This window comes from Solanum dulcamara, chromosome 7, assembly GCF_947179165.1.
Source record: "Solanum dulcamara chromosome 7, daSolDulc1.2, whole genome shotgun sequence".
Lineage (NCBI taxonomy): Eukaryota > Viridiplantae > Streptophyta > Magnoliopsida > Solanales > Solanaceae > Solanum > Solanum dulcamara.
Window position 1 is genome coordinate 7,288,949 of NC_077243.1, and position 21,923 is coordinate 7,310,871.

General features: G+C 36.3%; 4 protein-coding genes and 1 pseudogene across 5 annotated transcripts; 3 read left to right on the top strand and 2 right to left on the bottom strand.

Annotated features, from left to right (window-relative positions):
• Positions 1-1,092: 1,092 nt before the first annotated feature.
• LOC129896207 (presenilin-like protein At2g29900) lies at positions 1,093-2,593 on the top strand. Its single transcript, XM_055972062.1, has one exon. It carries the CDS (start codon positions 1,216-1,218, stop codon positions 2,521-2,523), a length of 1,308 nt encoding a protein of 435 aa, XP_055828037.1. The 5' UTR covers positions 1,093-1,215; the 3' UTR covers positions 2,524-2,593.
• Positions 2,594-5,314: 2,721 nt separating this feature from the next.
• Positions 5,315-9,746, bottom strand: LOC129896023 (exocyst complex component EXO70E2-like). Of its 2 annotated transcripts, none has more exons than XM_055971839.1 (2): positions 7,046-9,746; positions 5,315-5,668 (listed from the first exon to the last, which is right to left on the bottom strand). In XM_055971839.1, exon 1 carries the CDS (start codon positions 8,969-8,971, stop codon positions 7,064-7,066), a length of 1,908 nt encoding a protein of 635 aa, XP_055827814.1. In that variant the 5' UTR covers positions 8,972-9,746; the 3' UTR covers positions 5,315-5,668; positions 7,046-7,063. The 2 variants fall into 2 exon arrangements, with proteins under 2 accessions (XP_055827814.1, XP_055827815.1); XM_055971840.1 differs by lacking the exon at positions 5,315-5,668 and adding an exon at positions 5,691-6,274.
• Positions 9,747-11,256: 1,510 nt separating this feature from the next.
• LOC129896517 (uncharacterized) lies at positions 11,257-14,805 on the top strand (annotated as a pseudogene).
• Positions 14,806-16,344: 1,539 nt separating this feature from the next.
• Positions 16,345-19,946, top strand: LOC129896638 (replication protein A 70 kDa DNA-binding subunit B). Its single transcript, XM_055972571.1, has 12 exons — positions 16,345-16,627; positions 16,994-17,140; positions 17,231-17,419; positions 17,529-17,706; positions 17,807-18,077; positions 18,170-18,272; positions 18,361-18,485; positions 18,574-18,652; positions 18,736-18,880; positions 19,049-19,209; positions 19,296-19,416; positions 19,509-19,946. Exons 1-12 carry the CDS (start codon positions 16,500-16,502, stop codon positions 19,704-19,706), a joined length of 1,845 nt encoding a protein of 614 aa, XP_055828546.1. The 5' UTR covers positions 16,345-16,499; the 3' UTR covers positions 19,707-19,946.
• Positions 19,947-20,440: 494 nt separating this feature from the next.
• LOC129895402 (probable aspartic proteinase GIP2) lies at positions 20,441-21,917 on the bottom strand. The gene has a single exon (XM_055971115.1). The coding sequence runs from the start codon at positions 21,827-21,829 to the stop codon at positions 20,519-20,521; it is 1,311 nt and encodes a 436-aa protein (XP_055827090.1). The 5' UTR covers positions 21,830-21,917; the 3' UTR covers positions 20,441-20,518.
• Between the last annotated feature and the right edge of the window lie 6 nt (positions 21,918-21,923).

Sequence of the window (21,923 nt, forward strand, 5' to 3'; positions counted from 1 at the left end):
GATCAGTCGTCAATCATGTCAATGATTCCCTTATATAGTATGCTTTGATAGATAAGTTGAATCATGCTATTTCTATGAGTAATGTAATTGGTGTCTTGATTGCAAAATCCTCGAAATCGAAGAGTTTGGCATTAGTTCTTTGTAAAAAAATTTATATCATCAGATCATTAAAAAAATAATTACAAATACCTTTATAATTAATAAACATTGATTAATAACCTTAGGTAAAATAATTGCTAAGTGATCTATCTTCATTATGTTATCATTATATATAACTTAAATTCTTCCAAAAATGAGCCAAGGAAAATTATTGTACATTAGGTCCAATTCTTGTTTGTCATAAAACAACTAGTTGAATTGTGACTTTAGGACAAATAAATTACACTTCGTAAATTATAATATGTTAATCGCATGAGTGGCTGAGTTGGTATAGGTATTCCATAAAGGAGATTATGAATCGAATCTAACCCCTCAGTTGTGCAATACTAGTGCATCTCCCCCATATGGTCCCTTCTAGAAGCGGATTCAGGATTTTGATTTTTTGGGTGTCACGCTATTTTGAACAGTAATCTATGATAAAAATTTCAGTATAGAGTAAGATAATACTTAATATTTATTAGTAAATTTGAGGGCCCGAACTTGCATCCCTATGGTGGTAAACCTTAGCTTTAACCACTGACACTACAAAACTCATTATTTCTAAGGGTGTCATATTTAATATTTATACGTTCCTTATAAATATATAGACAAATATATATGTATATACAAATTTTCAATCGAGACCACGGAGTGGAGTGACACCCCTCCGATCGATGTAGATCCGCCCCTAGTCCCTTCTCATCGGACTTATCAAGTGAAGTGTGATTTTCGAGCTATTATACAAGAGCAAGTTTACCTAATATATCCTCTCAATCGAGCTCGTCCCACCAAAGTTGACAGCTACAAATTTTCTTGGAATTTTTGAAAAGACAAAAATTACAATGTGGTGCGTATTTAAGGTGCCAGTCATCGCTATGTTTGGGCCGGGCTCTTGGATTAGACCAGCTTCACAAATTCACAATTCGGGTCGGGTTACCTTTTTTTTAAAATCTCTCAATATCCAAAGTCAAAATTGGAAATACCCAAAATTTCCCAAGACTATCAACTGAACCTCACCGCCCGTTAAAATCGAAAATTCTTGCCGGAATCGGAAGTTTAATTCAATTTGGGGTTCCAATGGACGAAAATTCAAATCCCAGAAGCGTTCTTGATTCCCTGGGTGAAGAAATAGTGAGAATCGTAATACCAGTCTCAATTTGCATGCTCTTGGTGGTTATCCTTGTTTCAGTATTAAACAATGATTCAGATTCTTCAGGCCCTTCATTTACCTCAATAGCCACAGTTGCCTATAATGAGAGCAGCTCAGACTCAAACTGGGACAAATTGAAAGGTGCCCTTTTGAATGCTTTAGTCTTTGTTGTTGTTGTCACTTCTGTTACATTCCTTTTGGTCTTACTTTTCTACTTCAGATGCACCAAATTCTTGAAATACTACATGGGCTTCTCGTCTTTTCTTGTTTTGGGATTCATGGGTGGTGAAATATCTCTCTTCTTGATCGGAAAATTCAGGATCCCCATTGATTGCATTACTTTTGCTTTGAGTTTGTTTAATTTCACTGTTGTTGGGGTTCTGGCTGTGTTTATGTCAAAGACGGCAATTATAATTACCCAAGGATATTTGGTTATTATTGGAGTGTTGGTTGCGTATTGGTTTACACTCTTGCCTGAATGGACGACTTGGGTGCTTTTGGTTGCAATGGCATTGTATGACCTTGCAGCTGTTTTGTTACCGGGTGGGCCTCTAAGGCTACTTGTTGAGCTTGCAATATCTAGGGATGAAGATATCCCCGCTTTGGTTTATGAGGCTCGACCCATTGTTAATCATGACTCAGTTCAAAGGGGTGCTGTGGTGCAAAGGAGAGTGTGGAGAGAAAGACGGGACAATGATTTTGGCTCTGATGAAAATTTAGACTCTAGGTCTAACTTGAATTCAACCATCAATTCTAGTTTGGAATCAAGCTCTGGTCTTGAAAGGCTTCCATCAATCGGCAGTGATGCGAATGAGAGGAATGCTGTTGATGTGGAGGATGGTCAAGTTTCAAGACCAGATTCTGAGCTGGCTGCACCGTTAATTCAGCATAGGATAAATGTCCGGATGAATTTACAGGAAGGGTCAAGTGATGATTTTGCTCTTGAAGGAATTGGTTTGGGATCCTCAGGTGCTATTAAGCTGGGGCTAGGAGACTTCATTTTCTACAGTGTGTTAGTTGCCAGGGCTGCGATGTATGATTTCATGACAGTTTATGCATGCTATCTTGCTATTATTGCTGGTCTTGGTATCACTCTGATGCTTCTTGCATTTTATCAGAAAGCTTTGCCTGCTCTTCCTGTGTCCGTTCTGCTAGGTGTCTTGTTTTATTTGTTAACTCGGCTATTGCTCGAGACCTTTGTTGTACAATGTTCGATGAACCTGTTGATGTTTTAGGAACGTGATTTCCTCATTGACAATGGATTACTTTCAATTAATGATATTTCTTCACTTGTACCTGTTATAACATCTTTTTTATTGTTTTGACCATGTTCAAGTTGGCCGATTTGCAAGTGTGGATAGATTAGTTTTAGCAGGGGATTTTTTTTGTGAAATAAAAGGAAAGCAAGTTGTGGTTCAATATGTCTGAAATGAAGAAGTGTTACTCCATGGATACGAAACATACGAGCTAGCTGCGATATCTTATCTACTAAAAGAATTAGACTCTAGAAAACCATTATATGCCAACGGGTTGGTATATAGCTTATGCCTTTTATAGTGGTGCATGCATATCATAGAAAGGCCAATTATAATTGGCATATGGCACAAAACTATCAGTGTTGTTGCATTGCCAGTCTGCCCACTTGCTTAGAGTGACCAATAACCTAAAGCAGGGAAGAAATTGATTTTACGAAAGCACAAGGTGACTTGGGCCAATGGTCAAGTAATTGTGAGTCAAGCTAAATAGAGAGGGAGGGCTAGGAAAGCGAAGTATGGCTGGAATGTCTTTAGTTCTTCTGGACAGTTTGTCTTTAGTTAGTAAGACCTCCAAATCTGTATTAGCTTTAAAGTATTTTTTCTATTTTTTATTGGATCATTCATAGAAGTGATTGATATCTTCGATCTAGGAAAAACAATCTCAGTTGATCTTTTTTATTTCAGTCAGATGGAGTTTTACGGTTTCATTAACAGAGAGACGTGCATTTCTGGAATCTAACTAAATGTTGTCTTTCATGATTGACCTTCACAAACGCAAAGGTGGAACAAAATTACAAGATTGCTCATCATCGTGTTTTTTTTTTGACTTCACTGTGTTACTTTTTAGTTTTTAGACATATATTGTACTCAAATTTCTTGAGTGCCTTTGACAATTCTTAGGGTAAGTTCCTTCTTTCCATTGCAGAGGAATGTGCTTGAATAGAGTCATCTGACTGACTGACCATGACTTTGAGGTGTGAAAAATTGCACTTTTATCATCAAAATTTCACCAGAAAGTATTGTTTATTCTATTGTTAAAGTAAGTTTTGAGTCTTGATCGTCTGTTTGAGATAACATGGCTCATCAGTAATGTACCTGACCACTATGCTTGAGGGAAGTAATTTGATTCATTTGACAGAACCTAAATACGAAATTACGAAAACCGTGTTCTTCGAAAGCTGCAGTCATTGGACCTATAACTTTGGCTCAAAACCATGACTAGAACATTAAGCGCCTAACAGGTCTCAGTCCTTATTTTCCTTATTGTGAAAAAGGTCATATGGAAACTCAACAATTATTTTACACCTCTGCCAAAATTTTCCATGAAGTTAGTAGGAGTGATTTCATCTATAAGTCTCTCACGTTCAAAAGATGAAAGTAGCCGAGATGAGAATGTTGAGATAGATGTATGGGCATACCAGGAGTGACAGGATTAGAAATGGGGCTATTCGGGACAAGGTAGGAGTGACCTCGGTGGAAGACAAGACGCTGGAAATGCGACTGAGATGGTTTGGGCATGTGAAGAGGAGAGACACAGATGCCTCAGTGCGGAGGTGTGAGAGGTTGGCCATGGATGGTTTTAGAAGAGGTAGGGGTAGGCCGAAGAAATATTGGGGAGAGGTGATTAGACAAGGCATGACGCAGTTACAGCTTAACGAGGACATGACCTTAGATAGGAGGGTGTGGAGGACCCATATTAGGGTAAAAGGCTAGTACATAGTTTCGTTATTCTTCCGTATTAGTAGGCGCATTAGCGCACTATAATTTCTTGTGCTCTGACTTCTGTTATTATCTTTCTATTACTTTCTGTACTTTGATTACTCTATTTTATCTGCGTCGCTTTCGTTATTTGCGTTATTCGTTATTTGCTTTCCCATATCGCTTTGAACTTTCTAGCTTTATCTGACCTCTTTTTATGCTTCTTTTGAGCCGAGGGTCTCTCGAAAACAGCCGTCCTACCTTGGTAGGAGTAAGGTCTACGTACATTTTATCCTCTCCAGACCCCACGTTGTGGGATTTCACTGGGCTGCTGTTGTTGTTGTTGATTTCAATTTTCATCTATAAAATGGGAAAAAAAAAAAAAAAAAAAAAGGGAGAATATTAAGGGACAGGGATTATTACCAAGGAAAATCTGAAGTCTCTTAAGCTGGAGTTGGCATCTTATGATTCACATTCTTTGTCAAATTGATTAGTCCATTTCATTACACTGTTTGTTCTTTATACTTGTGAGTTGTGATTGCTTGGGCAGATAAGTATTGGATTTTATTGTTATTTGACACTACTGAAAGTATGGTTACTGAGAGAAGCGTGTATTTCTTGTATAACTCATTCGAGAAACTGCAGTTGCTTGTAATGACCAAGTTTCCATTGACCTGCAATTTGTTTGAAAATGAATCATGATGCATCGAGTATACTGGAGTGATTGAACATGAGTCTACCAGATCATTGGTTACGTGTTCTGATTACTTGAAGATTACGAGGTTTTGTTTCTGTTACTGAAATACTTCCGACAGTGGTGGCATAATCTTGTCGTTCTTTCTAACATTTCTCCATACTGGTGACAGGTAGTAATTATACACGCAGGTATAGAGTCGTTTAGGAAAATCATCTAAACAAAATAATGTCGATTTGGTAACTAGTTAGAGTTATGTGGGTATTAATAATACATAGATTAGTTATGATGGAATCTATGTATTATTTTATGTAGGGTATAGTTATTCCATCTTATATCCTGCATATAATAAACATAGATTCTCTAACTCATATATATATTTGTTATGCGGGTTTCTAAATACCAAACCAAATACCGTATTAACATATTGGATCCTATACATAGCAAAAGAATGCTACCAAACATGGTATTATTACTCATGCAGGATTTAATAGATGAATAACTTGGCTCCTAACAAGCTACCAAATGACCTTGTAAATGTATCAATCACCAGTATATTAGCCGCTAGCAACATTGTTCCCTCTACAGAGTCGAGACCTAAACACCAACAAAGGTTTTACTTTGAAAACTACAGATACAGGTACAAGGGAGAAGACTTGGAAACAACTTTTTCTTTAATTATGAAGCATTTATGATACATATGCTCAGTGACAATCATGGGGTACTGAGTTTCTGCAAAGGAAAGAGCATAGCAATTAGAAAGGAAAAAATCACAATAATTTGATAGGACAAAATTGATCTTGTGGTTGACAAAGAAGCTAAGCAGAACGTCTAAAAGCAATAGAGGGAAAGAAAAACACACCGAGTACATTGAAATATTGCAACCATTTGTGCGGCCTAGAGGTTAATGCAGACGGTGAAGAAAACCAAGGTTTCATCCCAACAGAAATACACAACGTTGGGTGATATCTTCATTTCTGCCTAGAGCCTTGGAGGCCTAACTTATTTGAACCTTTATTGGTGCTGGTGGGAAGGTAGCAGGTCTGATGAATAGTCGAGGCGTGCTAGTTTAATGGGATAGTCTATGCGTGCACAAACTGAGCCGTACAGTATTGTTATATTTTAAAAAGGAAAATTTGAAATACCTTCCGTGTCCTATTCTTTGCTCTAGAGTCTAGAGCATGTGCTCATACAAGTTTTCCCTTTTACCTGTACAGATGTATTGAATGCCACGACTTAAATACCTTATGTTGTTAGGCCTGTCTGTAAGACTTTAATATCTAAAGTCGTCAACTGTCTTCCAACCTTTATGGCTCAGTGGTTGTGATCACTTTTAGCCTACATTGTTTGGAATTTCCCAAAATATCATCAGGTGCATGTTGAATCTTCCAAAAATATTGCATTCTTGGAGGATTGAGGCAACATTTTTTAGGAATCTGAATGTCATAGCTATGCTAATTCTAGAGAGAATGACATCAAACAATTCATTCTGGTAGTTAATGCAGGATTATTGAATTGGGAGGTCAGTAATTTAAAAAGAAAAATATCATATGAAAAAAATTCATCTATGTAAGCTTTACACAATGATTTGGGACGGGTCACTCATGTTGCAAATGATCAGCAACAGAGTGTTAGCAAGAATGATAGAGAGTGGAACACAGATGAAAAGGAATGCATATACCATAAAGTTACAAAACTAGATTGAACTCGAAAACTATGGACAGCTATACATTTTGTGTTTGTGTTGGGGTGGGCAGGGGCGGAACCAGCTTGTAGTTAGGGGGTTCATCCGAACCCCCTTTGGCGAAAAATTATACTATTTATTGGTTAAAATTATTTTTTATCTATATAAGATAGATGTTGAACCCCCTTTGGCGGAAAATTATACTATTTATTGGTTAAAATTATTTTTTATCTATATAAGATAGATGTTGAAGCCCTTTGGCTAGTTAGGTGTTTACTTCTTCAGATTTTAAACTCCCTTAGTGAAAATCCTGACTCCGCCACTGGCGTTGGGGGTGGGGTGGGGGATTACAAAGACAGTAAGGTTGATAAATTACAAAAGATAAGGCAATTGAAGACTCAATGCAAGAAAAAAAGGGAGCATACACTACTGTTGTTCAACTTTCACCTCCTCCAATGATGATTAAGAGACTTTGCTGAACCTTGAAAAAAGTCCAGGAGATACTGCTCCACGTCCTCTTCTGTGTATTTGATGTGCTTGTCACTGAGAGATTTTCTCACCTGTCCAACAAATGTCCGGTAGGCATGAACAACCCTTAACGCGATTGAAATATTCAAATCATCTCGAAGCTCAATGTCTGGAATAATCCATCCTGTCTGGTTCTTGTACACATCCTCAAAAGCTATACTGAAATTTCTGCACCTCTCCTTCAGAACTGCCTTCCCTGACTTCTCATAACCAGTTATCAAAGATAGGATGGAATTCCATGTTTTTCTCTCGTAGCTTTTTTCGTGCTGCACGTATTTTACGATATGTTCTTTTATCCACTCATCACCAAAACAGGTTCTGAGTTTGGATTTCTTGATTTTCTGGACCATGTAATGGATGTTGTTCATCAAAAAGATGTGCTTCAAAGAATCATCTTTATATAAATTGGACCTATGTTCAAGGTTGGATTCAAGCATGGATGCTATTGACTTCAAGTGAAGAGCCAATGGACATGGGAATTCGGAAGAAATGTCTAGCCTGACCAGTGCATCAACAACTCCACCTGAATTCTCCACCACTCTGTCCTCTAGAAGGAATCTCAGGGTAACATAATATTCTGACAGAAGCATGAAATAATTGATTACATACTTGGTCAGAGGATGAACACCTCCTCCTTGGAAGGGAGTTGTTGAAGTGTTTGAAGCAATGCGATTCCCCAACCCCAGAAAGATTGATTTTGCAGAATCTCCAAGATTTTTCAGGAGTTCATGGTACTCCACTTGAATGAAATTACCATGGCTTTCACAAAACAAAGCATCCACATCTTGACAAAGACCACTTAGAAGCTCATACATATCGAGTAAACAAAAAAGACGTTCTGGTTGAAGGGGCCCAATAGCTACAGCTTGGCCAAAATTCAAAAGACACATCATGGCATCCTTTGAAGCCTCAATGAAACATGTTGAACTAACAGATTCAAACTCACCAAGAATCTGATCAAAGAGGTTTTTCTCACTAGGGAGATAGAATGCAATGACATTCTTCGTTGCCTGGCGCCACTTCTTAATTCTGCAATTCAAGCAACTCCAGTCCATTCTCAGCACATCTTCAATGCTGATTTGTTGCATCCAGAAAAGCCTCAAATATTCATGCAATGCATCTTTCCAGAATCTGATAAAAACTTGGCAAAATTCCTGAACGTAATGTGAAGTGAACATCAGATCTGCAATAGACTTGATATGAGGAACAACACCTGGATGGACCAAATCCATTATTATACCTTCTTCTGACTCAGATCTACTACTATCCAGGCAAGATATTGCCTCAACTGAGTCATCCTCAATTGAGACCATCGTCTCTTCATCAACAGCGATCTCTTCACAAGAGTGGAACGATACATATGCATGCCCAAAACACTGCTTACTCTGCGCAAGAATGTTGATAACTTCTTCCTGCAGCCTTATCATTGCAATTTGCAACACACTGTGAGCTTGGTTAGTAAGTCTGTTTTGTTTCCTGTTCTTGTTTGGCATCATACTTTCCAAGCTCACTATTATATTCTGAATTTCTTCTACATTTTGCAGATACTCAAGAAGTTTATCAGAAGGACCAGTATCCCATATCTTCAAACAATTTGACTGCAAGGTCATGATCTTTGCCTGAGCTGACTTAAACCGACCTTCAATCTCTCTGAGACTTGTGGTCTCATCCTCTTTTGCTTCGGTCATTGCAGCCAAATGAATGTCAAGATCGGCTAGAGTCCTTCTAACTTCATTGCTCAAGCTTGTCCTGACTTTTAACGCCTTCACAAGGTGATGAGCTGCAGCAATTACATGTTGTTCCTCCGATTTATCATCATCCATTTTCAGGCAAGAGGTTAGAACAGATTGATTTAAAGTAAAAGGCCTAAACTTTGGATGACACTTCCTTCCTGTATCTTGAAACCAATCTATTTTTCTGATAAAATAATTAATCAAGAAGGCCAAAAGGCTACTCTCCACCCCCTAGATAAATCTCAAGTCCTCAACAGAATTTATAACACAGACTAGTGACCAGAAAATACCCTCAAATCCTCAAAAGGTCAAGATTCTCTAATGAAATAGGATAAGTTCAACAAAGGGCACCAAATTCAATGTTTTACACAAAATTGGGATGGACATGAAAACGTATCAAATTTCAAAGAAACTAAGGCAAACATCCACAAATCACATGATTGCAACAAGAGAGAGTACATGGTACAAGATAGTCATCAACGGGCAAATACAGTTAAAAAGAATGTTAAAACCACAACATAACAAAACCAAAGTTCAAGTGCTAAAAAGGGATTAAAGGAGTGTGTAGCTCAGCTCATCAAGCCAATGTTGTGCTTGTTTCTTGGAGCTCTCTCCTCAAAGATTACTTCTTTGAGTCAAGAAAGAACAAAGATCTCTAAAAAAGGATGATGAGATGAAAAGATAAGTAAAACAAGAGTTTCTGAATATAAAGATTACACCTTTACGCGTTTTGTTGGAAGATAATGGTCCAAACAAAACAAGGACAAAAGGGTATATCGTATAGTGGTAGACTATTGAGGAATGAGATTTGTTGCTGCATTTCCAACAAGTACTTTCCCACTAAAATGCAGGAACTTTAGTGGTCAAAAGTGGAGAAGAAAGAAACTTCTTGTAGACTTAAGCAAAAAAACAAATTCAGCTAACCTAGACTTAGACACAAAATTTGGAGTTGTCTATTATTTCCTGTGTCCCATTTTAATGGTCATGTTGTGTTTTTTAAAAATTAATTTATCTAATTTTTAAAATTAAATTATAATATTTTGACTTAATATTATAAAGTAAAAAAATAGATATTCAAATACTATACGAAAAATACAATAAGTTATAATTTTTTTCATATCAATATGATAAAAAATATATCTTAAAATGTTAATCAAAATTCATATAATTTGACTCTAAAAAAGAAAATCACGACAACTAAAATGAAACGAAGAGAGTAATAAGTGCTCCGTTATTTAAAAAGATAATTAGTAATGACTTACTTTCCTTTTTAATCTGTTAAAAAAAATATTTTTTTTTTTTGATAAAACTTTAATTTTAACTTTTCACGTGATATGTTTAAAGCAATAAAGAACATTTTAATATATTTGACATAACTTTAATTTAGGACCACAAAATTAAAAATTTTCTTTGTTTTCATAAACACCCAGTTAAATTAGATTATTATTTTTCGAAACGGAAGGAGTATTTACAATTCTTGGGAGTGATCCACTTTTTTACTCAATGTGTCTTTGACTATTGACTCTGGGGAAGTATTGAGAACAAAAACGGGTAGGGTTGGAGGAACCACCCATCAGAGTCCAGACCGTGACTAATTAACGTTGAAGTGTTAATTATATACAGTCAGATTAACGTAAGTGCCTAGGTAATTCATTTTGCTGTCGCTTATGTCGCCTTTTTATTTCCTTGCCACCACCTGTATGTGCGCTAAAAGATTTATCTGCACCTTTATGTTTACACTAAGTTGCAGATATATGTATTTATATATAGATCTTTAGCATATATTTATGATTATTTTCACTTAATTAGATCAATTCACTCTAATTATTTTATCGTAATTTTCTAAACTTATATGTAGTTCAAATAGACATGTTTCAAATAACTCAAACAAACAGCTTGCAAATATTTTTCAAATAATCTCACCTATAAATAAACCTAAATTATATATTTGTTTCAAGAAAAATAAAATGTCTCTCTCTCGACCTCAAATAATTTGACAACATATCTTATTTTGTACTTTTATTATTATTTTATGATAAAAAAGTTATTTTTGACTTGTTTACCGAAATGCTGCACTTGAAGAAAATACTTTTTAAAAGTGTAACATGTCATTTGCTTCGTGGAAAAAGATGAGATATTTCAGGTTAGATTTGTGACTAAAATGTTATTTTATTTGATTAAAAAGTATAATTAATTTTATGATAAATTTAAATTTTATTAATTCCGCAATAATTTTGTACACGAATCAAATAAATCATGCTTTAAGTATTTTTATATAAAACCAAAAAAGATCTTATGCTTTTCTTATTACTCCCTCTGTTTTAACTTATAGTCTTAAATCAAAAATATGTAATATATAATAAAATATTTTTTAATTTTATCATGTTAAATATGATTTTTTTTTTGAAACTAATGAATTGCATAAAAAAAAAGTAAGTTTGCTAAACTGATTGTGAATGCGGCCAAACACGGTGTTAATCTCGTAACCGTACACCGTACTCCGGACAAAAGGTCGTTTGGGCACCATGGAATCCAGCGCCAATGTCGGTGCCCTTTGAGGATTGCCGTTCTGTTTTTGTGCGTAATTTTTCATTCATTCGACACTGTTCATCCACACAATAAGAGACTACATGAATAACGAGGGTCAAACGGGTTTTTTGCTTTTCAGATCAGCTCCAAGGGCAGTCGTCGCCGGCCGGAAATTATCGGTTCGACGACGACGCATTCTTTTTGCAGATCTTTAACTAGCCATTTTTTGGGCTCCATATGGACGGTTCGTAATTTATCGGTTTATTCATTTTTATCCCAAATGTTACAAAACAAAATTCTTAACTTTATCATATTTTTGATGGGTTTTCGCTTTTATTCTTATTTTCGTAAGGTAGAGCCCTAATTGCTGGGTAATTTGGACGGAGAATATTAATTAAGAGAGCATTTGCACTAGTATTTCCCATTGTGTTAGTTTGATTAACTCTTATATTAATTTTTTTTCTTTGGAATTGGTAATGTTAATTAACTATTATATTAGTTTTATGGGAGAATGATATATTAAACATTTTTTCACTCTGTTTTGAGCTAGTAACTTGATGGTGCAGTGTGGAAGGTTTTGAACTATTTGCTCGGACACTCCAAAAATGCACTACTTTGGAGGATCTGACTCGCACTCGATGGCATTTTTGAAGAGTCTGAGCAACATAGGTTTTGAAAGCAAGAACCAAATAGTTTTTTGAAGTGATGCTATAATAAATCTATTTCAGCACCATTTGGTGCAGTTGTCTGACAATTCCAAGGAGGCTATTCTTTTTTCTAGAAACACTAGAACTGTGGAGGCTATTTGGTTAACTAAAGTTCATGACTAATTTGGTATAAGTTCTCTTAGAAACCAATGGATTGGAATGAATTGCAAATTCTTTACCAGGAACTTTTGAGCCAACGTGAAGCATTAAGCCAGACTCCATCACATATCAGGAAAGTGTATCAACTGTTAGATGAATAACACCGTTAAGTAACTTTTGGACCTTGGTTTAGTCAAAGAAGAAAAGACTGAAGACTATTGTCAGCTTCCTTATGAAAAAAAAGAGACAGTAGTCTCGACTATTACACTTCAATGTGACAATGAGTATGCGAGAGTGCATTTCAAGCTCAGTCATCCGAAAACCTTGTGTCCTCTGGCACTTACCTTTAGTGTCACCTTGTAGTTTCTCTTGGTCTATAACTTATACTGTTTTATGAGGGATGATTCATGATTGGAAAGAGTAACTCTATAACTATTAGAATTGAAACACATATATCTTGCTTGTTTGCATCCTTCTATTCAGTGCTTGTCCCTTTGCATACACACAGGCAGTCCTTGGGCTCAGGAATTTTCTAATAGTTGCATTTCAAGTTACGGTGACTCATTTTTGTTTTTGCTAATGAAGATCATGGTGACTCGTTTTAGCTTTTATTTTTATCTTTGATGTAATGGAATTGTTTGGTCTACAAGAGCTTGAGGTGAAAATGTCAAAAAATACTGCTTTTGTATCACGCAACCTGTATCCCCTCTAAGAACGTTTTTGGCTGCCATTGAATTGTTAAGACATCTTTGTTGATTGTATCCTCTTACGTTTAACATTGCTGTCTAATATATTAGAAGAATGTGGGTTTTAAAGAAACTTTTAGGTCTGATTGCTATACTTTCCACCAAAGTTTAACAGTTTGTAAAATTTTAAGCAAGGATAGAGTGGTTGAACTCTTAAATGCCACAGACAACACAAGACAGAATAATGGTTTCTATGGCACTAGCATACATACAAGAACTCAGTAGTACATGCTTTTTCTTCTGGTTTTCGCTGTTTGGCTTTCCAAATCTCTTGTTTAGCACGGGCAGTAAAATGCAGGATTGCCTTGACTGTAACCTCAAAATTGGTACGACCTTGTCCAAAATCAGTAGCACAAAAAAGTAAAGTTCTCACATGGAAATCGTTGTTACAAGCATAGGGCCAAGCAGAAAGCTCATTGTAGATAATTCATACCTGAAACTTTAATTTGAAATTTAAATTATTGATTGACTTGAACATTGAATTAACTCTGATTTCAGTTCTTTCTATGGCAGTAGAGGTTTGAACTCTTTGGTTGGTATGGCAACTTTGCATGATGAATTTAGTCAGACATCTTCAGCTATGGAGCCTAAGCATGTTACCGCAACTGATGGAAAATCAGGGACACCTCCTACCCTGCAATACATCACCTGCAATACATCACCTGACTCGACACTGAATGCCCCCTTTGGCAAGGCTAATTATGAATCTGGTGATTCCACTGCTAATGTTAATAACTTACCCAAACTTGATAAGGATAACAATTCACGGTTTTCAGACTACAAAAATCATGTTTCCGGGAGCTCCACCATTAGTAGTGAATCCTTAAACCATGATGTGTCTCGTTCCATGTCACAGTCAGAAGCGACTCAGTATTTTTCCAGGTCAAGCTCTGGCAGTTCGTCTACCACAGAATCACCTCCCATGCAAGTAATGGAGCACCCCACAAACAAAGCTTATAGAATCCCTTCTTCAGTGTTTGCTAGAGATGAGTCTGCAAATCCAGCGGTGGAGTGTAACTTCTCACGAATCGTTATTTAGCATTCACATGGGAACTATGAGTTTTACCAAAGATGCTAGTTTTTGGCAGTCAGGTGAGCTGGGTGAGCTAGGAAATCCTGGAGACTTCCCCACATCCCCTGCTATGTGTGACTTCTCTCCGTACCAGTCAAGTCACGAGATGGATATGGCTGAAGTGGAGGTCTCAAGGGGAAATGAAGATTTAAATCATGAGAAATCTCTTGCTGTAGGACGTATTTCTCCTAACTCAAACTCTCGTATGATACATTGGCAAAATTGTTTCCTTGCTGTTAATTTAGAGTGTCGACAATCATTTCTAGTTGGAACATTACTTCTTTCTATCTCTCTTTCTGTGCATACAAGTATAGTGGGACACCTACATTTTGACACCAAAGACTAATGACCAATGGTCCATAAATTATTATCTCCTTCTGCATGACCTGTTTTCTACTTACTATGAACATATCTTGTGGTTTCATCATTTAAATGATCGACTTTATATCTGGACCCTGATCTTCCACTAGGTAACATGGACATGTATCTTTTGATAGATTACTTTTTCTGATTCACATTTGTGTGGTGGGGTCAGGGCTGGCACTTGAATAGAATGTAAGGGAAAAACTGAAAGATAATATGAACTGTCTCTGCATAGATATGACTTTCAAAAGGTATCAGTGTTAACATTATGCTTCTTTGCAGTTTCCGTATATGTGACAGTATAAATGAGAGATTGACCGACCCATCTGTCTAAAAATGAAGGGAATCTGGATAAAAATTATTCAGGGCGCATGGCTGCTCTAATTAAATCTAGCCCAGAGCAGAAGCAACCTCAGTTAGAATCAGCAGAGCTGCATACAGAACCGCTGCCTCAATCAGAGCCAAAGACCCTGACAGCAACTGAAAATGGAGAGAAAACGAAATGGTTTCCTTGCTTCTCATGCTGCTCTTCCAGGTCCTAGGATTGCTTTCCTAACAGTCCCTTTGTTTCTGGCAATGACATGGTTTTAAGTGATGAGTTATACAGAATGACGGTTGCATGGTTCAAGGAATAATACGATTAGTCCAGCAGTGCCGATGGGTGTGGTGCATGCCAAGTGAGTTTGATAGTAACAACATTCATAAAAAGGTTAAAATTGCTAGTTTGATGCATTTTTTGGTAAAGTATGATGACTTGATCATCCAGTTTACTGGTCTGTCCTTTTGAGAGCTGCGTGTTTCGTCCAAGAGTGCTAATTAGAAGATTATGAAGGCCTTCATCAAAAACCTTGCTTCCATTTATGATGACAAAGAAAGGACTTGTGGGATTCTGATTTTTAAATTGGTTCGTGTCAAATGTAAACAAGCAGGAGTCTGTTTTCCAGATTTTGTTTGATGCTGATGAGTCAGAAATTATAGACCTACATGTTTGTAAGTTTCCCCCATCCATTTTTTTGACATGCAGTGTAGATGAAGTTCCTGATTGATTATCGGTTAGTTGTAAATCAAAATTTTCACTGTAATAGAGAGACAAGGAGAAATCTTGTATCTTCCTGCTGCCAAGAGTTTTATATGTTCATATACAATCTTGTCCCTGAAACTTGAATATTTTGCTAATGTAATCTGATAGATCGTAGTACTTTACAAATTTATAAGATATTTTCATTTTTATACATTATTTTTAAAAAGTCATTTTCATTGGTCATTAAAAATCATTTCCAACTGATGTTTTCGAGTCAGATTGTAAATGATTATAGCATATCCTTAATGAACTAATCAAAATCTTGTTTCAGTAAAAAAAACAAAAAAACGTTTATGATGGATCGTTGTAGTGATTAATGCAGTCAACTGAAAAATCAGAATAAATAAAATTAGAAGTGTTGCAAGTAATTGTTGTTTTTATCATTTAAAGAGCTCCTTTTTTTTTTTAGTTAGAAAATTAAAAGAGCTCCAATGTCATATATTATATGAAAGATAATTAATTATCTAAACTATTCTACGATTTGACTTAGAATTACATGACACAAGTAATACAATTATTGGTTTTGGGGCTAGAATTTACGAGGGAATGTTTGACTTAACTTCACCCTAAACCAGATGTTTTGGATTCGAACCTTGGATACAGAGAAAATTATGTTAGGTGCATTACCTTCGAATGGACCCTGCAGATCGATTTGAATTTAATTGGAACTCCAATGCAGATTCCAAACTAATTGTAAAATCAAACCAAAAAAAAGCCTATAAAATTAAAAAGACTTTTTTCCTCATTTTATAAATTTTCCCCGCTTCCAACAAAATATATGGCGGCAAATTTAACTGAGTCGTCAGGTTTTCCCTCGGAAATTAGAAGTTAAACATTTTCCCGCCAGTAAAGTCAAATGAATAATTTCGCCCAAATCCAAAAACAAATCCCCGCCAAAAACTCTCAAGTACAAAACCCCTCTTCTCCATCCTTCTTCTTCTTCATTTCTCAACTATTTTCTCTCTTCTTAATTTCTCCCTCCATTTCTTTGCCTTTTACGTTCTTCATTGGGAAAGAAACAATGGTGAAAACGGTCAGCCCAGATGCCATTTCAACTATTTTAGCTAACCCATCGCCCGATTCTTCTTCAGATCTTCCTGAAATTATTGTTCAAGTGGTGGATCTCAAGCCCACCGGCAACAGATACATGTGAGTCTTTCTTTTTTCTTTTTTCTTTTCGTTTCTATTTGTGTTCGTTTTGTCTGTTTAACCGTTCAGAAACTTGATCTAATTGTTTATCCAAAAACTTTAGTATACATGTTACTCTACACGATTTGTTTGTTTAGAAGCGAGGGTAGCTTGTTTATTTTAAATCCATTGAAAAGTTTTTTGGCTTGTTGATTCCCGTTTCTCTATTTGGGGGAAAAGGCACTTGAATTGATGGATTGTTCATTTTATAGATTTAGGGTTTCTCATGTGACTTATCTGAGTCTTATGTGTTGTTTCTTATGTTTTATTGTCTTTAATCGTCAAATGATTTCTTGTAGCGAAAATGAATAAATATTCCATTTGCAGGTTTTCAGCTAATGATGGGAAAATGAAGATTAAGGGCATTCTTCAATCTAGTTTGTCATCTGAAGTTATATCTGGGTCAATACAGAACCTGGGTCTTATTCGGATTATTGATTATACACTCAATGACATCCCAACAAAGAATGAGAAGTGAGATTTTTTTCAACGATTGGTGTTATGTTTAATTCGTTTTGAAGGAGGTTTATATTTGATGTTAATGAGTTGATTAATTTGCTATAGGTACTTAATTGTAACTAAATGTGAGGCAGTGTCTCCTGCTCTTGAAGCTGAGTACAAGGCTGAAGTGAAAAGCAAAGATACTGGCATTGTCTTGAAGCCGAAGCATGAAGAAATTGGGATTGTTTTGAAACCAAAACAGGAATATCAAACTAAATCTGCTGCTCAAATTGTACATGAACAAAGTGGAAAGTGAGTTTTTCTGGTCATTTTTATTTTTTTCTGGTTTGTTAGCAGACAATATATTGTGATATGAATGTACTGTAATAGTTAATTGTGTTGTATGTGGGTTAAATCTCAGCATGGCACCGTCTGCTCGAATGGCAATAACAAGAAGAATTCAACCACTTCTTTCTTTGAATCCTTACCAAGGAAATTGGACTATTAAAGTTCGAGTAACTAGCAAGGGTAATATGCGAACCTACAAGAATGCTAGAGGAGAAGGCTGTGTTTTCAATGTTGAATTGACAGATGAGGATGTAAGCACAGTTTCAGTTATCCAATAATTATGAAAGTTCAATCTTTAATGAAGTTATTCAATTGATTGTATAACTAACACAGATTTACCTTTTATTTCAGGGTACCCAAATACAAGCTACAATGTTTAATGAAGCTGCAAAGAAGTTTTTTGACAAGTTTGAATTGGGGAAAGTCTATTACATTTCAAAGGGAACTCTTCGAGTAGCTAACAAGCAATTCAAAACTGTTCAAAATGATTATGAGATGACTTTGAATGAAAGTTCTCAAGTTGAGGAGGCTAGCAATGAAGCAGCTTTTATTCCAGAGACAAAATTTAACTTTGTCCCAATTGATGAATTGGGTCCATATGTTAATGGCAGGGACCTTGTTGGTAAGAACTTGCAAACTCAATGTTTATATTCTTTATGCTGTCTTTTCATACCCTTTCAACAAAGAGTAATTGTTTCAAGCAATGAATTGTAGATGTTATTGGGGTGGTCCAAAGTGTATCTCCTACAATGAGCATACGGAGGAAGAGTAACAATGAGACAGTCCCAAAGCGTGACATAACTATTGCAGATGAGACGTATGTTTAGATACTGTAAACAACCTCTCTTGTAGATTTTGGTTTTCTCTAGCAACATGAATTTAACATCTTATACTTTCTGTATCAGGAAGAAGACTGTTGTTGTGTCTCTCTGGAATGATCTTGCGACCCATGTTGGACAAGAACTGCTAGACATGGCTGATAAATCTCCAGTAGTTGCAATCAAATCCCTTAAAGTTGGAGACTTCCAAGGTGGTTGCTTCATTTCATACAAAACTTGTTCCTATATGCATGATCTCTTCATTGTCCCAATCTCACAGTTCCTTAAATTGTGTTTCAGGAGTGTCTTTATCGGCATTAAGCAAAAGTAATATTGTTGTGAATCCTGATTTACCTGAAGCCAAAAAATTGAGATCTTGGTATGACTTTACTTAATGGGGTAATTGATTGGTCCCAGTTGATGTCTATGTTGTCTAAAGGCCGCACTTTCATTTTTGTTCAGGTATGATTCTGAAGGTAAAGAAACTTCACTGGCATCTGTCGGTTCTGGCATGAGCCCCTCTATGAAGAGTGGAGCAAGATCTATGTACACTGATAGGGTCTCCTTGTTTCATATAACCAGTAACCTGTCCCTTGGTGAGGAGAAGGTATATATTCTTAACCCTGGTTGAAGATAAGTAACTTTATATTCAGAGCAATTTTGATGCTATGTTCTTTAGAAACTGAAGCTTATTGTACTGAGAATAGGACTCACTAATACATGGAGAATTATGTAACATCATTGTATTAAATTGTCTTTTTCTGTTTGGTGGCAGCCTGTGTTTTTCGGCTTGAAAGCATATATAAGTTTCATTAAACCTGATCAAACCATGTGGTATCGGGCCTGCAAGACATGTAACAAGAAAGTTACTGAAGCTTTTGGGTCTGGGTATTGGTGTGAAGGATGCCAGAAGAATGATGCAGAGTGTAGTTTGAGGTGAATGTTGGATATATAGTCATCTTAAAACCTTCCATTAACCTGTAATGCCTACTCATGTCCCTACCTTTATTTGTTGATCCCAGATATATAATGGCATTGAAAGTTTCTGATGCAAGTGGTGAAGCATGGTTCTCTGTGTTCAATGAGCAAGCAGAGAAAATACTTGGATACTCTGCTGATGAACTTGACAAGCTTAAATCTGAGGTAAAGCAGTTCACAGAACATCTCTTTTTTTTGTGCTTGCTTTATGTCTCGACAGCTTGTGATTGACTTATTTGAGTATTCCTATTTCTCAGGAGGGAGAAATTGCATATCAAATGAAATTGAAGGAAGCTACATGGGTTCCTCACCTTTTCCGGGTTAGTGTTGCACCACAAGAGTACAACAATGAGAAAAGGCAAAGGATAACAGTCAGGGCTATTGCTCCAGTTGATTATGCAGCAGAATCCAACTACTTGCTGGAAGAAATGTCTAAGATGAACATTGCTATGTAATGAGGCTAGCCAAATCAAGAATATTAGATTTATTTTTGCTATATTTATGTCTGAATGCTCACTAGGATTAGTTAGTAAAACAGTTGTAAATATGTCTCATTGACTTTGCTTAATAGCAATTCAGCATTTTGCATTTTAGTGAATGAACCTTTTGCAGTTTATCATCTTTTGTTGTGTATTCATTGTTTAATGATAGTGCAACATTTTATCTAATGGAGCATTCCAATTCTTGGTATCACATATTCACATCTATGAGCAGTTTATTTATGTATTGTGTAATGAATAAACTTTTGCAGTCTTGCAATTTAGAAGTTAAGATTCCACCAAAAAGCTATGGTAGATTTCACTTTGAAACATTGCATTAGGCTAGAGACTGTCTTTTATAATTAGTTGTTGCTGGATATTTGTTTGTGCACATCTTCTCTTTATTTCCTGTGCCTCTAGTAAGTTTTAGACAGAACTAGAGGTCCTACTGATTAGTAAGTATTACACAGAAGAGACACCAATACAATTACTGTAGCTGTTTTCTTTGTAGATAAATTGGGATTTGTGATCCCAGTAAAGATTGGTTCAGGATCATGCGGTCCTTTTTTATCAGTTAGGAAGGATTGTAGCATTTATCACTGAAATCCTTCCCGTTGCATCTCCATTATTGGATTGTTTACCAAAATTATGTTGCATACTGCTAGGAATCAAGAATCATCTGAAAAAAGTTTGCATAATCTGATTGATCATTAAGTTTCAAAGTATTTGTTTCTTCTTTTTTATTGAATAATTCTGGAAGAGAAAGGATACTGCTAAATGACAGCTTTTTAAGCTTTAGTTGTGAAGTTGAAATTAGCACATGTAGTTTGGTGGAACAAAAGAGATAAGCTAAAACCAAGTGTTGATCTAGCAAGATCAAATTGTAGAATATTGTCCTCTAGTTGATATCCTCCTATAACTATTGAAGTAGTAGGTTTAAGCCCTCCATTCACAAATCCTAAGCAGATCACATCTTGGCTAACTTTCACCATTGAATTTGCACCAAAAATCCTCCAATAAACTCGTGGAGTCTGCAAAACAAGATCAATGGCAGGAACAGCTGGTCCAACCCTCGTGCTACCAACACTTTTTGAGCTGAAACAAGTCTCGAAAGGTGCCACAGCAGCCACTCTGGTCACATTAGATAACTCATTGATGAAAGCTTTAGTCACAGCATCATATATGGAAGTTTCCAAGATTGAATAAGGACTCCCTGTGCTGATTTTGGTTCCACCATCTCCTCTCTTGTCAATCCCAAGCAATTTTTTGTTAATTGTCACTGGTTTGCCATTGACTCTAATAGATTTCACTCCAATGAAGTACTCTGAGGAAGATTCATTCAGGAAAGGAACTGATCCAGTACCAAAAGGGTTGGTGATCAACGGCGTAAAGATGAGATCTTTAGAGACATCAATTTTTGGAAGCATCATGACATCACCAAAAAATATGACACCAGAAGATTGTGTGGATGAACTCAAACAAACTGCAAATTTTCTTGGGAAGCTGAAGATTTCAGCTAATTGGGAAGGAAGCGAAATACGATTCCTTCCCAATCCAACAGTACCTTTCACCCCACTAGCCAAACCTTCAGTCAAGAATGTAGGAACACAAGTGAAAATGAAACTCGGGATCTTAACAAACTTACCAGGATTTGATCCATCAGTGGATTGTATCGACAAAACGTCTTCAGTAATTTCACCACCATCATATAAAGTCTTGATGAATGGATTTTCTGGGGTGTTATAACATGCATTATTGTTGCAGCCAATTTTAGGAGTACTGGTGGTGCAGTTTCCACAAGTGTTAACTTTGGAGATGGTACATTGAGTTGAGCCACAAAGAGCTGGTCGATAAGTGGAACTCACATAACCATTTTCACAGTCTACCCATAAAGTTTGTCCACCAAGATGAATTGTTAACTTGATGGGCACAAGAGGAGTTCTTTGACCAATTTGTGTGATGTATTGGAGAGTAGATGAGTCTTTGGTCACCGGAAGGATGAGTCCTTTGGTCTGGGGAGAAGTTTGGCCTATGCAATATGAAGAAATGGAGAGGAGAAGTGAGCAAAAGAGGATCAAATAGTAGCTAGTGAAAGCCATGATACAAGATTAAGATGTGATGTCGAAGTATGGACTATGCAATAAGAAGATTTTGTTTTATAGAAGCATTGTTTTCAAGTCAACTCCATAACTT

What these genes read in the sequence shown, in the direction of transcription:
- LOC129895402 (XM_055971115.1), bottom strand. Translation starts at nt 21,829, where the DNA reads ATGGCTTTCACTAGCTACTATTTGATCCTCTTTTGCTCACTTCTCCTC.
- LOC129896023 (XM_055971839.1), bottom strand. Translation starts at nt 8,971, where the DNA reads ATGGATGATGATAAATCGGAGGAACAACATGTAATTGCTGCAGCTCAT.
- LOC129896638 (XM_055972571.1), top strand. Translation starts at nt 16,500, where the DNA reads ATGGTGAAAACGGTCAGCCCAGATGCCATTTCAACTATTTTAGCTAAC. An exon ending in GTACATGAACAAAGTGGAAA is followed by an intron (nt 17,420 to 17,528) that starts GTGAGTTTTTCT and finishes GTTAAATCTCAG; the next exon opens with CATGGCACCGTCTGCTCGAA. An exon ending in TGTCCCTTGGTGAGGAGAAG is followed by an intron (nt 18,881 to 19,048) that starts GTATATATTCTT and finishes GTTTGGTGGCAG; the next exon opens with CCTGTGTTTTTCGGCTTGAA.
- LOC129896207 (XM_055972062.1), top strand. Translation starts at nt 1,216, where the DNA reads ATGGACGAAAATTCAAATCCCAGAAGCGTTCTTGATTCCCTGGGTGAA.